The 15,590-nt window shown below is 57.3% G+C and overlaps 1 protein-coding gene across 3 annotated transcripts in view; it reads left to right on the top strand.

Moving 5' to 3' along the window:
* Positions 1 to 15,590, top strand: part of SH3PXD2A (SH3 and PX domains 2A) — a 246,787-nt gene that overhangs the window by 130,172 nt on the left and 101,025 nt on the right. For all 3 annotated transcript variants that reach the window (XM_082601531.1, XM_082601527.1, XM_082601528.1), the window contains one exon: positions 3,730 to 3,821. In XM_082601531.1, the coding sequence (XP_082457657.1) occupies positions 3,730 to 3,821 (92 nt within the window). The remainder of the gene's footprint in view (positions 1 to 3,729; positions 3,822 to 15,590) is intronic.

Below are 15,590 nucleotides of genomic sequence, written 5' to 3'. Positions count from 1 at the left end.
CGCCCAAAAGGCCTCTTTGTCTGAGGCCCTTCCAGCCCACGCGTCCTCTGCCCCCGGAATGCCGGTCTCTGTCGGCATGAAGAGCCCCTGTGTTCACCGCTGCGGCAGAGTGGGGGGAGCTGGCCAGCAGCTCTGCGCCTAAGTGGGAGGGCGCCTGCCCCGCTCCCCCCATCCCCGACCCCCGCCTCCTGCCGGTCAGGGAGGTCACCCTGGCAGTGACTCTGCACACAGCTTGGGCCCCTGGTAACACTTCCCTCCTGCCTCCTGCCCATCCCGTCCCATTAGTGCTCCCTCCTGCCACCCTCCTGCTTCCTGCCAGCAGCCCTTGCTCTCTGCACATGCCTGAGCCCCGCTTCTCTCTGTCTCTGTGTGTCTCTCCCTCTCCCTCTCAGGCTCCCTGTCCCTCTCCATCTCTCTGTATATCTGTCTGTTTCTCTCTTTGTCTCTGTCTCTCTCCCTCCATCTGTGTCTCTGTCTCTCTCTGTCTCTGTCTCACTCCATCTGTCTCTCTCTCTCTCTTTCCATCTCTCTCTCTGTCTCTGCCTCTCTCTCCCTCCATCTGTGTCTCTGTCTCTCTCTGTCTTTCTCTCCCTCCCTCCATTTCTTTGTCTCTGTCTCTCTCCCTCCATCTGTGTCTCTGTCTCTCTCTGTCTTTCTCTCCCTCCCTCCATCTCTCTGTCTCTGCCTCTCTCTCCCTCCATCTGTGTCTCTGTCTCTCTCTGTCTTTCTCTCCCTCCCTCCATCTCTTTGTCTCTGTCTCTCTCTTTCTCTCTTCTTCCTCACTTTTTCTGTCCTTTTGCCCTTCTCTCCTGGGGGAGAAAACAGCACATACCATGTGCGTTAAATGAAAACTTGAACACTCTGGGGGTAAGTTCCACCCAGCCTATGTCGAGCACAGGGTTTCATTCTGCCACTTTAGTTGGGGCTTCACCCCCCCAGGAGCCTCAGCTCCCACCATAAATGGGAGCAATGATGGGTACCTCAAGGACAGAATTGGACAGCACATCATCAGATGTGCACTTGTGAGGGCAGGGGCTGCGTCTGGCTCACGCCTGTACCACCAGGGCACACGCTGAAAGCTCCATGCTTGTTGGATGGTTGGAGAGTCCGGGAGCCGAAGAAAGTGACTGACACGTGGTATTTGCTCATTGAATGTTAATTTCCTTTCTTTTTTTTATCTCTCTCCTGGTCATGGGGATGGGATCTGTTGGAGACCCTTGGAAAGCCCCAGGCTCTGGAAGGAACAGCAGGGAGTTACACAGTGTGTCTTACCTACTAAGATCAGGTCTTGTCCCATCTTGCCCAGGTGTGGGTGTGGCTTCGGGAAGGGCCGTTGTGCTCAATGCCACACTTAAATTGTTACCTGAGCAGCTCAGAGAAGAAGTGATCACTGCCCCCTTCCTCAACACTGTACTTCTATCAATGCAACCCAAGACCACATGTGCTTTTTTTGCCCCATTATCATGTCCCACCACTACTGGACAGTGGTTCTGCACACCAAACTCTTATTCATTCATTCTTTTTTTTTTTTTTTTTTGCGGTATGCGGGCCTCTCACTGTTGTGGCCTCTCCCGTTGCGGAGCACGGGCTCCGGATGCGCAGGCTCAGTGGCCATGGCTCACGGGGCCCAGCTGCTCCGTGGCATGTGGGATCTTCCTGGACCGGGACACGAACCCGTGTCCCCTGCATCGGCAGGCGGACTCTCAACCGCTGCGCCACCAGGGAAGCCCTATTCATTCATTCATTTTTTTTTTTTTAAGCGACTTTATTTTTTTAAAAAATTATTTATTTATTTATTTTTGGCTGTGTTGGGTCTTCATTTCTGTGCGAGGGCTCTCTCTAGTTGTGGCAAGTGGGGGCCACTCCTCATCGCGGTGCGCAGGCCTCTCACTATCGCGGCCTCTCTTGTTGCGGAGCACAGGCTCCAGACGTGCAGGCTCAGTAATTGTGGCTCACGGAGCTAGCCGCTCCGTGGCATGTGGGATCCTCCCAGACCAGGGCCCGAACCCGTGTGTCCTGCATTGGCAGGCGGACTCTCAACCACTGCGCCACCAGGGAAGCCCCATTCATTCATTTTTAACAAATACTTACTGAGTGCCAGACACTCTTCTAGGATCTGGGGACACAGCAGTCAACAGAACAGACTAAAGTCTGCCCGCATGGAGCTTCCCTTCTAGCAGGGTCTTTCCCACCTGTGTGCAGGCCACGCGGCCTCCCTGACCCCTCTGTCTCCTCAGTAACACGGGAATGAGATCTGCCCTCACAAGGACCATCGTGAGGCTCCCGGTGGCCACACTCATGGAGGCCCAGCACGGTTGGCACAGGGGAGCTGCCAGGTCGGGTCACTGCACCCGAAGCAGCCCTGGTGCAGGGGGCCTGGAGAGGCACAGGCTCGAGACGGGCTCCCGTCTGACCACCGCCCCGGAGCCTCCTTATCAGCGGTTCCTCCTCACACTTTTGTAGCCCAGGGTTTGCCTCTTCCTTCTCCTGGCTCTAGCCCAGCGTTCCCTTGGCCTCGTTCCCCAGCCCTGCTTTGACGGTGACCTCCCCTGTCTGTCTGGACTAAAGGATCAACCCTCTCCCCACCGCTCCACGCTGCACTGAGCTGAGACAGTGGTCCACGTGCCCAGGCTGCAAGGTGTGGAGTCCGTGCTGGTGCACAGCGGGAAACTGATCACCTCTGACCCTCATCCCTCCCTTTCCAGCGGCGCAATCTCACCCCTCCTGGATGCAGGCTCACAGTTGGCCCTCACCCCTGACTGCACAGTTATCCCGCTCAGGACGCTCACCTCCTCCCGCCTGTCTGAATCCTGCACACCCCTCTGGCCGAGCTCGTGCCCATTCTTCTAAGAAGCCTTTCCACACCCTTCAGTTTATTCTGCTCCTCAGGCTCAGCTCAGCTTGGCCTAAGCAAGGCCCTGCTAGACCAGGCCACACCAACCTCATTCAGCTCCTAGAACCACCATGCTTGGTTCGGCCCCCGCCCTCACCTTGACCAGTTAATTCTTACCCACCCTCAGGACTCAGCTTGAAAGAGACTTTCCTAAAACCACCTCCTTTCCCAATCTTCCCAGGTCCTATCAGACTCTGCCATAGCACCCTGTTGTCCTTGATAGAATTATCAGCTTGTCATTAAATGATCGTGCAGTGAGTATTTAGGGACTGTGGATACCTGGTGCAGCTGGAGTGTGGCTAGCGGGAGACAAGGCCAGGAGGAAAAGACCTTGGATTGTCAGGCTAAGGATCTTGGACTTATTCTGTGGGCAAGAGAGAATTCTTTCAGGATTCATGCAGAATAATTCATTCTTGAGGGCCCTGAGACCTAGGGTTTAATGGCCCCCCCCTTTTTTTTTCACTTGTTTGGCTGGTTGTTTAGTTGGTTAACTGGCTAGATAGATAGTTGGTTGGTTGAATTGTTGGCTGGATGGTTGAAAAGTTGATTGGTTGACCGATAAGTTATTTTATTAGTTGACTGGTTGGTTAGTTCATTAATTGGGTGGTTGCTTAGTTGATGGGAGGGATGGGTGGATGGACAGATGGAGAGTTGTTTCATTAGTTAGCTGATTAGTTAATTTCTTGATTAGTTGTCTGGTTGGGTGGGTGGGTAGCTGATTGATTGTGTCTTCCTCGTGCCTCCCCCATCACTGTTGGCCCAAGCTGGCCCTGCTTTTGGTTTTCCTGTTCCCAGTTTCATCAGGCCTAATGCCCTTTCTTCCTGTCTTTCCACAGGCACTTGTCCGGCTGCCACCCCATATTTCACAATGTGATGAAGTCTTTCGGTTCTTTGAGGCCCGACCGGAGGATGTCAACCCCCCAAAAGAGTAAGTGGTAGCTCAAGCCTCTTCCGTGTGCTTGGGGGGAGAGCTGGCAAGGCCAACGAGGCTAAGCAAAGATGCACCAAAGGAAGGCGGACCATCTTCCCCAGATTCCTGTTGCCAAGGCTTGTTCCTCATTTCTCTTGACCCCAGAGCTGGCAAGGGAGGGTATCTTTGCATCTGGGGAGGAGGTTTTCCTGCAAACTCTTTATAGTTCACAGGTTATTGTCAGGAGCAGATGAGACAACAGAAAATATAATGGTCATGCAGTTCAGATGCCCAGGGTTAGCGGTCATTGCTCTTAATCGTTGAGGCTACCAAGCTCCCAGCTGAAACGCAGAACCAGGAGGGCGCGTGCTGCCCAGGTGAACCTCACCTGCTGAATAACCCAGTGGTCCTAGGCTGCTGCAACAGATCTTATAATCATCATCAAAAACAACGATGAGTGTGCACAGAGTGTTTACTCAATGGCTTTTACCTGTAGCATTTTACTGGGCTGGCCAAAAAAGTTTGTTCGGGTTTTTCCACAACATCTTACAGAAAAGCCCGAATGAACTTTTTGGCCAACCCAATCCAACAGACTAACGTAGCCCGGTTTACAGAGGAGGAAACTGAGGGGCGTGAAGTTAGATGAATTGTCCCGAAGTCATGCAGCTGGTTGGGTATGTGACAGGCATGTGACTTGAATGAACCCAAATCTTGAACCCATGAGAGTTGAACCCAGGGCTGGCTGATTTTCCATGTTGGGGAGAAATGGGGCGCCAAGCATGTCTTTTTTCCTCTCTGGAAACAGCGTACCCTGGGCCTGGTGGTCAAGACGACCTACCTGGTCTTGCTGGTCTCTCACACACATGCCCAAACTCCATCCTCATGGCTACCTTCTCTTGCTCAGAACGCTACCCTCGCCCACACTCCCCAGAGTAGCTTCTCAATGGAGAGGAAAATCCAGGGGTTGATGAGCAGAAGAAGGCAGCCAGGGAAGAGGGTCGAGTAGGGGAGAGGGTTGGGGGAGAGGACTGAAGGGGATGCAGATGGATTACCTCACTTCATACATCTGTTCCCCTGAAATCTCAAAGTGCCAGAGTGGACAAGAGAGAGGCAGAAGGGATGGGTACTACAGAAGGAAGGGAAAGAACAGTACAGAGGAATTGTCTGGGACAGGTGGGGAGAGGCAGGAGGCCATTGGGTGATGGGGAGGAGAAAGCCTACAGACAAGCGTGTGTTGCACAGCTCCAGGGGCGCCGTTGTGAACGGTGCACTCTCTGTGAACGGCGCCCATAGAGGTAGTAGAGCGCACAGTCTGCACACCCATACGTGGCAGTCCTGCCCAAAGGAGCCCTTCTCTTTTCACCCATGCTGTAAGACTAAGAGCCTAAAGTGGCCTAGGCCCTCCGGGGGAGGAAAGCATTACTCGGCTCAGAGGCTCACCTGGCCCAACAAAAGCCATCTCCTTTACTGGCTACCAAAGGATTAAGAAACAAGCAAATGCTGTGAACCATCAGAAACTCATCACAGTGTGGTTCACAGTATAGAGCAATTGAAAGCCACAGGGAGTGGGAGGTGTGGTGTTGAGCTCACACCCCAACTCTGCTGCTTACTGGGCACACGACTGGCTACACTCAGGTACCTTCCCCTTCTCTTTCTCATCTGTAAAAGAGGGAAGAGTGATTAATCCGTGATCTTGCTACCTCCAGGGATTGTCTTGGAAACTTAGATGACACGTGGGCTGGGTAAGAGCTTTGTAAACAACAAAATGAGATGCAGGGCTTCCCTGGTGGCGCAGTGGTTGAGAGTCCGCCTGCCGATGCAGGGGACACGGGTTCGTGCCCCGGTCTGGGAAGATCCCACATGCCGCGGAGCGGCTGGGCCTGTGAGCCACGGCCGCTGAGCCCGCGCGTCCAGAGCATGTGCTCTGCAACGGGAGAGGCCACAACAGTGAGAGGCCCGTGTACCACACACAAAAAAATGAGATACAAATGTGTGTTCTCACCAGCGGGAAAAACATCGCTCTCACTGTACCTACTATGATAGTCAGGCTTGTGAGAGAGGTTTGCACCGGGAGTTACATGCTCTTGTCCCCGTGTTACAGATGAGGAAACAGGTTCACAGCTGGAGTCAGGACTTGAACCCAGATTTTTCTGGTTCCAGAGGCCGGTACTCCTTCCACATCTCCTGCCCACCCTCCCTGGTTTGGGGAGGAATCAGGGGACCAGGACTGTGGTCCTGACACCTCTCAGTGCATCCTCTCTGTCCCCCCTCCTCTGTGTTCCCACCCCAGCCTTCCTCACTCTCCCAAGGCAGAGGAAGGCTCTTGAGACCGGCAGCAGTGTACCGGGTCCACCTGGCCCTGCCACTCCCCAGCTGTGATGGCCTCTCAGAGCCTCTTGTTCTCCTTCCTTCCACGGGGAGAGGGGAGATGCCCCTCCCCAGGCGGGTTGTCGTTGGAGTCACACATGATCGTGTGCCCAGAGGACGGGAGAAGAATTGCTGCTGATGGGTGAAATAGCAGGTGCATCACCACAAAATCAACTGACCCTGCCTTTGGTTCGTGCCTCTAAACCCACTCTCTGCCAGGCAGCTACGTAAGTTGGTCCTATGTCACCTGTTGACCTGAGCACCAGTAGCAGTAGGTTAGCCTCTTGCCCATCCCTGGAAGGCCCTCGAGGACGGTGGAAACCAGCTCGGGGAGACAGTTGTGTGTTGGCGAGGCAGCAGGCGTGGCTTTGCGGGGCAGGCTCTGGGGTCCAGGCCCACCGCTCAAGGCTCTGTGATCTCTGATCATTTGCCCAGCCTCTCTGCCTTTCCGTGTCCCCATGCCTGAAAAGAGAGAATGCAGGACTCCTGGAGCAGTCCAGAGGGCTTACGGAGACGACATGTGCACTGAGATAACCCGGCCAATGTTACTGGCCCATTGGAAGCACACAGCAGTTTTGTTCGTGGGAGGTTGTGGAACGGAATGGAATGTGGCCCTGTGCGTGCTCCAGCCCTGCAGATCACAGCCTGGCTTTTGCAGGGAGGAGCCATAAAGCATTTAGCCTCTGAGTCACCATGGCCACAGGGGTTATCTGCCTCTTTCTTGAGGTGGTACCACACACCTGGGCCAGTTCACATCTCATCTGGCAAGAGAGGGCCTGAGAATAGGAACCCCTCCAGCATGAGACGGGCCTGAGGCTCAGGAGGTGGGGTCAGCTGTGGCCACACAGTTCCAAAGGGCTTCTCCGCCCTGGCCCCTCTCAGCCTCCAGAACCTGCCAAGAGAGACCTGTGTTCCATGCAGAGTGTGCTCGCCATAGAGCCCAGACCCATGGGTGACCTGGGCTGACGGGCCGACCCTCTGTCAGCCAAGTGCCTGCAGCCCCTCCCTCTCAGGGCTCTGTCCCAGGCCACCGTACACCTCCCCCCTCCATCCTGAAACATAAACACAGGATCGAGGAACAGCGTTATTTTGACTCTGGGGTGACTGTGGAGTGGCTTATCAAATTATCAAAGCCTGTGGATTTAACTGGAATTTTGCAGATAACCCTGGCCCCTTTCAAGTGTGCTGCTGCGGGACCTCTGAGCGCTCACGGGGGCTGGGGTGTGGGGACCGTGGCCCTTTCCATCTTGCAGGGAAGACAAGGCCTGCCACAGGCCCGGCCCCTCGGCTTTGATCCCAGGCCGCTCACTGGCTTCTGTGGGTGGAGGGCGGGGCCCACCTCTGGGCTGCTGGTGGCTGCGCTAGACCACCGTCCCTGCACAGAAAGGTTGTTCTTTACAGAGACGTTTGGTGAGCCTGGCACTGCAGCCTTGGTCGTTTCGCCTCTCAGGCAGCCGCCCCAGGAAGGTTGCTCGAGGGCCCTGCCCCCCCCTCCTTGAACTACTGGCCGACGGGTACTGCTGCCGTGTGGGAGCAGCACTGAGCTCTCCTGGGGCCCCTGGCTCAGGCCCCAAATGCTGGCATTATTCTAGATTCACCTCTTTCCTTCACACCCCTCCAAGCAGCTCGTCAGCACATCCTGTGTGCGCCACCTTCGGCTTATTCAGACCCTGCCCACAGCTCGCCACCTCCCTGCTATTACCCCAGTGGGGCTGAGCCTCGTCTCACCCCTGGATTCTGGCCTGACTGGTCTCCCTGCCTCTGCCCTCACCCGCTACGGTCCCTTTTCAACACAGGGGAAGGAATCATCTTTTAAAAATATAGGTCAGATCATGTCCCTCCTCTGCTCAAAATCCCGCGTGCCTCCCTGGTGGCTCAGAGTCGAGGCCCTTCCGCCTGCCCCCCCCGTCGCCCCTGGTGGCACCTCCTGCCTCTGCTCCAGCCGCTTCTCACACCTTCCAGCCACGTTCTGCCTTGAGGGCTTCGCACTGGCTCTTCCCTCCGCCTGGACCACTTCACCCCTCCCCAGGAGAGCCCCAGCCTGGCCCCTCACCTCCTTGCAGCCTTGACTCAAAGAGCTGCCTGTGCCTGGCTGGCCTCCCTGTTTAAAATCCCCAGCACTGGCTCTCCCCGTCCTGGCTTTATCTTCCTTCACGGAACTTATCACCACCTCCCATGTGACCTGTTCCCTCCCATGTTATGTCGGTCTGGGAGAGCAGGAACTCGTACGTGTTCGGATCACAACCGTAATCCCAGTGCCCAGAGCAGGCACTCGGGAGATTTGCCGGATGGATGACTGACGTCATTCAGGCTTTCTGTTAGTCCCCCACAGGCGGTAGGCTGTGATGTGACCGTTCGGAGAGATGAAGTGGCTCCCCGGAGGTCACCCAGCTAGCAGGGGGCGAGCAAGAGAAGCTGGGGATGACGCATCCTAGCCTCTCCTGTGTGGATTCTGGGGCAGCCGTGAGGCTGGCTTGGGGTGGAGAGAGCCCTGATCACCAGCTCCGGAAGGAGGGGGATAAGGACACATCCCTGGAACTCAATGGGATTCAGCGCAGGACGAGTCCTGGGTGGTCCTGAGCGTCAATTCTGACAAGCAGATAAGCCTGGCCTCGTGCAAGCCACACCCAGCACCCCTGCAGCACCCAAGGTGACCCCCTGGCCTATGCACATGACCCACCCGGTCCTGGGGCCACACCCGCTGGCCCAGCTCTCCCTGGCTTACCCGTGTTTGAGGGCTTGAGACCCACATCCTGGACCACTGGACCAGGGAGGCAGGCGTCCCCTGGCCTGGCTTCCACAAGGAGCCCCCGAGCAGCCGGTCCCTCAGCTCTGATTCCCCTGTGATGAGAGTGATGGAAATGGGAGCTCAGGCTGCCGGGCAGGACGCCAGTCAACCACGTGACCCAGCAAATGCCTCTTTTAGTTCCAGTTTAAATTTGCATCATTGAAACAGTGAACCTAAAGGTTCTCAGAGGGCCCTCCAGGAGCCCTGTCCTCAGCACCACCCCCGGAGGATGCACGTTCCTCAGAGAAGGGTTAGGGGAGGTGCAGCCCCATGAGGCCCGAGGGCCTGAGACCGGCCTTCTCATCTCTCCAGCCTCCTGGCCCACGGACACCACCCTCATCCTTAGGTGCCTGCACAGGGCTGCAGCCGGCTGTCGCCAGCCTCCACGCCCAGGCCCAGCCGTTTCCTCCACCTGGAGCGCTCCTGTCCCCTCTGCCCACCCACCCCGGCCCGAGTCCTACTCAGCCCTCAGGCTTTCCAGCAAGCCTCTCCAGAGCCCGTAGCCCTGGCCATGGCACCAACCACACTGTTTATGGTCTCTCCCCACCACGGGGACCCACATCTCTGGACCCCCAGGACCTGGCACCTGATAAGCATTGACTGAACCCAGGTTGGGGCCGTTTAACAAGATTAAAAATTGCACTGCCTGCTGTCAGGGTTTCAGAGTGAACAGCATCCTCGACCCCTCTGGAGTTAGGTGGTCTGGGCTCCCTGGCCCCTCTGTGCCTCGGTTTCCGTATCTGTAGAGTGTGAATAACGAAAGCGCCGGCCGCCCAGGGCTGTTGGGAGGATGGTGCGTGGACGGCACAGAACAGACCCAGCACGCGGTCAGCACTGCCCAAGGCCAGGCTCGCTGTCGTCACCGTGGCAGTCCTGGGCGGGGGGAACTGAGGCAAGAGACCCCCCGCGCCGCAACAGCTCTGCCACTTGTGGGCACTGCAGCCTCCCTTCGCCGCCGCCTGACATTGGTGGGCCTCTGCGCTCGGCCCGAGCCCGTGGGCAGGTGGGCACACACGCATTTGGCCCCCGTGTCGCAGAGGGGAAAAACAGAGGCCAGGGCTGGCGGAGGTGCCCCCCTCCATCACCTCCCACTCGTGGACCTGCCGCTGGCTCACCCGCCTGGGAGCTCACGGCCAGCAGGGCCCACACACACACCTGCAGCGCAGAGTGGGCTCACATAGCAACTGAGGGTCTCCACTCCCTGCCGCCCCTCTCGGCTCTAGGCCTGGTCCTGTCCCCTTGGCCCATTTCTTCCCGCTGAAGCCAGCCAGATCCTGGTTAAATTCTCGAAATTGCACGGGAGGAACAGGGCCTTGCTAAACAGGTTTTTGTTCCTCAGCCCCAGGGCCACAGAGCCGCCCTCTGTTGTGGCCGAAAACAACGGCCCAGTGTTCAGAGGGACCACCCATTCCTGCCCCAGCCTGTCCCAATGGCCAGCTTCCATCTGGCCCGGGGTCCACACCCCTGCCACCGCCGTGTCCATGCCCGGACAGGCCAGCGAGAGAGGGAGGCTGTCCTACCTGATCCAGGCGGAGAGCCAGGTTTGGATCTGGGCCTGGGCCTCGTGAAGGTGGCCCAGCGGCTGATGCGGAGAGTGCTGAGCGAGGCTTCCAGAGACGGAGGCCCCGGGCAGAGCACAGGCAGCTGTTCTGGGGCTGGGGTGGTATGAGGTCAGACCTCCCAGAACAGGCGCTCTTTACAAGGTCTCCCAGACTCCCTCCCCAGTGATGCTTCTGAAGGGAGTGGAGGCTGGGGCTGCCCTCCCTGGGGGAAAGCAGAGTCCAGGAGGACAGAGGGGACGTTGCCAGCCCTGCCGCGGGACCCAGCAGGAAGACGGGACGTGGGCGCGGCCGTGCAGCCAGGATAGCCCCGAGAATTTGGGGAGCCTCCTCCAGGAGCTCCCACAGCCTCGATCCTGGCCAAACTCCAGGTCAGGCCTGCTCAGGAGCCTGACTCTGGATCTCAGCATCCAGGCTTCTGCTGACAGCAGCGTGACCTTCTCCATAAGTCACACCTACCTGCCCGGCACCGAGGAGAATGAAGTAGAGGCCGTGTGTGGAGCACTTAGTAGGTGCTGAGGCAGGTTACTCTCTTCTTCCCTCCCTTCTGCTTCTCTGGGCAGCAAATAGAAGGTCCTGGGAAGAGCCCTGGAGAGCATCTCTGCTTCGGCCTTCACCCAGCAGGTATTCATGGAGCATCTACTATGTGCCAGGGACCCGGTAGGCTGACAAACTCAGGGCTCAAGGCTACCACTACTAGGTGGAAATTTTGAATTGAATTAAACTCACTCCAGAGACAACAGTCAGGACACCCGGCTCTGCTTGTGGCCTTGAATGAGTCACTTCACCGCTGAAATCTCTGTAAAAGAGGCCAACAGTACCCTCTTGGCAGGATAGTTGTGAGGTTCAGGACACTGATGCCTGTAAATGCGTCGAGGGTGCCTGGCCGTCACAGAGGCTCAGTAAATGGGAACTTTCTCTTCTTCTCCCCCTTTCCTCTTCACCCCTCCTGGGTGCACGGTGGCCACTCAGAAAAGACTAGGGGAATGGAATCGAGTCAAGCTGAAGACAGGAGCTGGGCTGACCTTTCCTGAGCCCCTCTCCGCTCCGGGATGGCTCGCCAGGATTGGGTGCCGACTGGGGGGTGAAGCTGCCCCCTCCACCACCAGGCACCCCACTGGCTCTCAGGACCTCTGAGGCATCCCTGTTCCTGGCACTCCCCAAGGGACGGGTGGCTTGGGAATTGGAGTGGGCAGCCCACCCACCCGCTTCCTGCTTTGCTGAGTCTTGGTCCGACCCTCGTCAGTGGGACGGCTCACCGCACCCGGCAGGCCCCTACCACCACCCGTCTGGCCAGGGACATGGGCCGTTCTGTCCTTCCAGCCCCTCTGCCACTGGCAGCGGCACAAATAGCCTCTTTATGCTGTTGGGTGAGAGAGCCAGCTGGACCTAGGGACTGTGGATCCACAGGAGGCTGGGGGCTGGAACAGCACAGAAGCCCTTGCCCAACCCCCCGCCATGGCCCCCTTTAACCTGGGTGGGCAGGTGAAAGGAAGGGGGCCACAGGAAGCTGTGTCCAACCCACCTGAAAGGGGCGTCAGCTCCAGGGAACGAGGACTTCCGCAGGCCCAGCTGCTGTGCTGGGTGGGCAAGCCGGCGGGAGGCCCAGAGCAAGCGTGTGTGCAGGCCACATCCAGGTTGGGAGGGCTCCTCTGTGTTCAGTCCTGGCACAGGACTTTCCGCTCTCAAAGCCGGGGTGGAACGGGGGCAGCAGGGTGGGGAAGGGTATCCTGGTACTGGGAGAGGGGGTGGAGGTCCCCGTTATTTTCTCAGGCTTGTGCTTTCTGTGTCTCCCTGAAACTTCAGCCCCGGGAGGATGGTCCTGGTGTGCAGGTGCCCGAGGCCCCACGTGCCCACTCCCTTGCTCCCAGGGCAGTGGCATCCTTTGGAGGCTCCAGCTAGGGGAGTACGCCCCCGACAGAGCCCCGGAGGCCTGCTCCGCAATTAGGTCCCTGCCTTGTAATTACTGCCGCTGCGTTGTAACCAGTCCCCTGGCTAGCTGCCCCTCCACAGGGAGTCCGTGGTGGAGCTGAACCTCAGACCCAGGTCTTCAGCCCTGTAGACCGGTCTCCTCTGGTGGCATCGGGCGGGAAGCATTGGTCCACTCAAGCATTTTTCATCATCTTCGTGGTGTGAGGCACAGGGCCACAGAAGTGGGCGAGGCTCAGCCCTGCCCCCTGGGGAGCTCGTGGTCTGAGGTGGGAGATGGCACAGACAGGGCCTGGCCCGCTGCTGTGGGAAGCGGCGGAGCCCAGGAGCCAGGATTGGGGCAGTTTCAAGGAATTGAAAGAAAGTCTGTCTGCCTGGAGAGCGAGAGGGTTGGCTTGAGCTGGGCCAGAGGAGATGGGCGTGGGGCATCCAGTGTCCAGCTGGTGATTTGGGACAGTCGTTAACCCCTTCCACACTTTGGCATCAGGTGAGGGGACAGAATTTGGGGGTCTTTGGACCAAGCATGTAACAGCCAGGGTCTGGAGTGGGGGCCGAGGGCTGTGAGCAGGGAGGACATTCACAGCAAGTCGGATGTGAAAGAGGCAAGCGTGCTGGAGACCACGTGACCCTTCCCCACCTTCACAGGCCCTGGTAAATTGGGTCTTAATGCAGATTGGAGGGTAGGCACCAGTCAGTTCAGGCGCCTTAGTTCATGGGATCCGTGTGTGTTTGGCTCCCCCTTGTGGCAACATTGGATATTACACCAGCCGGCATTCTGGCAGGCGGTCGCAGACTAGGCTGAAGCTGTGCTGGACACTTGAGCATGATCTATCTTGTTTAACCATCCATATAATCCTGTGAGGTTCATGCCTCCTTTTTGCAGATGAGAAATCTCAGGCTCAGATTGGTTGAACGACCTCTCAGCTAGTAAGTGTCAGAGGCTGGATCCAAACCCTTCCCAACTCCAGGTGTGCACCCCCCTAACGACACAGGGGTGTGTAATGAAGAGCAGCACAGGGGCCACGGCCAGGGGAACTTGCTTCAGATGGCAAGGTGGGACCTTTCATCGGACCATAAGGCTGAATAGAATCAGCACCCCATGGTTGCCCTGGTCACACAGTAGGAAGTAGCTGAAGGTACAGTTGAGGGCACTTTCCACATTTGGGGACTCTTTAAGGGGACTCCAGGCTTTTCACCAGGTGAGAAGGTGAAAGACTCAGGAGCACCAGGGCCAGTCCAGCCCGTGTTCACTGAGGGCCTCCTGCTGTGGGATCAGACCTCAGAGAAGGGGGCTGCCCGGCTCGCCAGTGAGGCTGGTTCAGAGAGAACCCAAAAATGCTGGTCTCCCTTCCCCGCTACCAAACTGAGACCTGACTTTGGCCTTGGGTGTAGCTGTGACTCCACCCCCAGACCGAACCTCTCTAACACGTGGTCCACTTGTCACGTGGGCAATCCGAAATCAATGTGAACGCCCGCCCCCCAACCCAGGACACACAGCCTGAGGCTCTGGCTACCGGAGGCTATTTGGGCGAGGCCTGCCCCAGTGCTTAGGACAGGAGGGAGATTTGGTTTTTCAAACAGCCTGATGGGGGTATAATTTACATAATAAGGAATTCCCTCATTTTAAATATACAGTTAATCCAGCGATTATTAGTAAATTTACAGAGTTGCGAAACCATCCGCAATCCAGTTTTAGAAAATTGCCATCACCTTGAAAAGATCCCAGAGGGCGGTCTTTAATCCTTCCCAGGCTCCAGGGTTTAGGAGCCCCACTAGCATCCCTTCCCTCTTCTCCTGTCTGGGAAGAGGAAATCCGTGTTCCTGGGGACTGAGTTCTTCCCCCACACGTGTCCTGCTCTGATTTCTAGACCTTCCCGTAGTTGCAGCTGCTTTGGCCCTTGCACAAACTGCTCAATAGCCCAGGGGTGAGGCCCGCCTGGCCTTCTTGGTGCAGCTCTGAGGTGGACTGGCCGCTGAGTGGGGGCCCAGGGCAGAGGGGCAAGGGTACCCATTTCAGTGGGCACCTTCCCTGCCTATTGATTCTAGTGTTCCACTGGGTGCCCACCTTAAACTCCATCCCCACCCCCAGGAAGTACATACACAGTGGGCTCCGCCACTCGGAAGGCCAGTGGGCGCAGGCAACAGATCTAGGGGCCAAGCCACAAGATGCCCAACTTTCTACCAGGGCACGTTCCAGGCAGCCCAGGGATTTAGCAGAAAGCAACAAACATGTTTTAGCTCATTTAATTTTTGCATCCATCCGTGAGGTGGGTACAGTTATTTTCCCCAGTTTACAGATTGTGCCGCTAAGAAACAGAGGGGTCACGTGACTGGCAAAGCTGCTACGTGGCAGAGATGGCTAGAACCCAGGCAGTCCAGAGGGAGAGCCTGGGTCTTACCTGTCCTGCTCAATAAAGCTCGCAAGTGTTTAGATGCTGCACGGCACGAGCTCAGAATAAATGGGACCTATTATCACTAGCGCTATTGTTGAAGGGCTAACGTGCTGGAGAAGAAGCCAGAGGCCTGGCTACCCAAGGCCCACAGAATGCTCACGGCTCAGCTTGCAGCTACAGGGGTTTGCAGTTTCTGGAGCCATCAAACAGCCTCTCCCATCCTGGCTGCATCCACGCAGTTCCAGCCTTCAGAGCCCAGCATTCCCCAGACACCCTCCAGCCCATCCGCCACATTGCAGTGTCAGGTTCTGCAGCCCAGAGGAGGAAGGTGATTTGCCTGAGGTCACCCAGAGAAACTGGATTTGCACCAGTTTTTTTGACTCAGAGCCCAGTGCTCTTCCCAGAGCACGGAAACTCTCCCAGCTGATTTCCAGAGCATCCCGAGTGCTGGTGCAGAGAAGAACACCTGGAGGCCCTTATGGAGACTTGAATGAGGGCCTGGCTGAGGGCCGAGGAGGAAGGGCCAGCTGCTGGCTGCTCTGAATGGCTGGGGAAGTGGGAGCTGGGCTGCGGTCATGTCTGATTCAATTAGGCAGAGGCAGGCTCCTGATTAGAGAAGGCTGCGCCTGCCAAGCTGAAGAATTCAAGGTTAATAGCCGGGAGTGCCCTGGCTCCCACCCCAAGCAGGAGGGGGCACCCATGAGGCCCACAGAGCCCTGCGACACCGACACCGACGCCTCAGGTAGGCGCC

The sequence above is a fragment of the Mesoplodon mirus genome, assembly GCF_964341445.2.
Source record: "Mesoplodon mirus genome assembly, chromosome: 2".
Lineage (NCBI taxonomy): Eukaryota > Metazoa > Chordata > Mammalia > Artiodactyla > Ziphiidae > Mesoplodon > Mesoplodon mirus.
The sequence above is the reverse complement of the archived record's forward strand: the minus strand, read 5'-3'. Positions and strand labels throughout refer to the sequence as shown.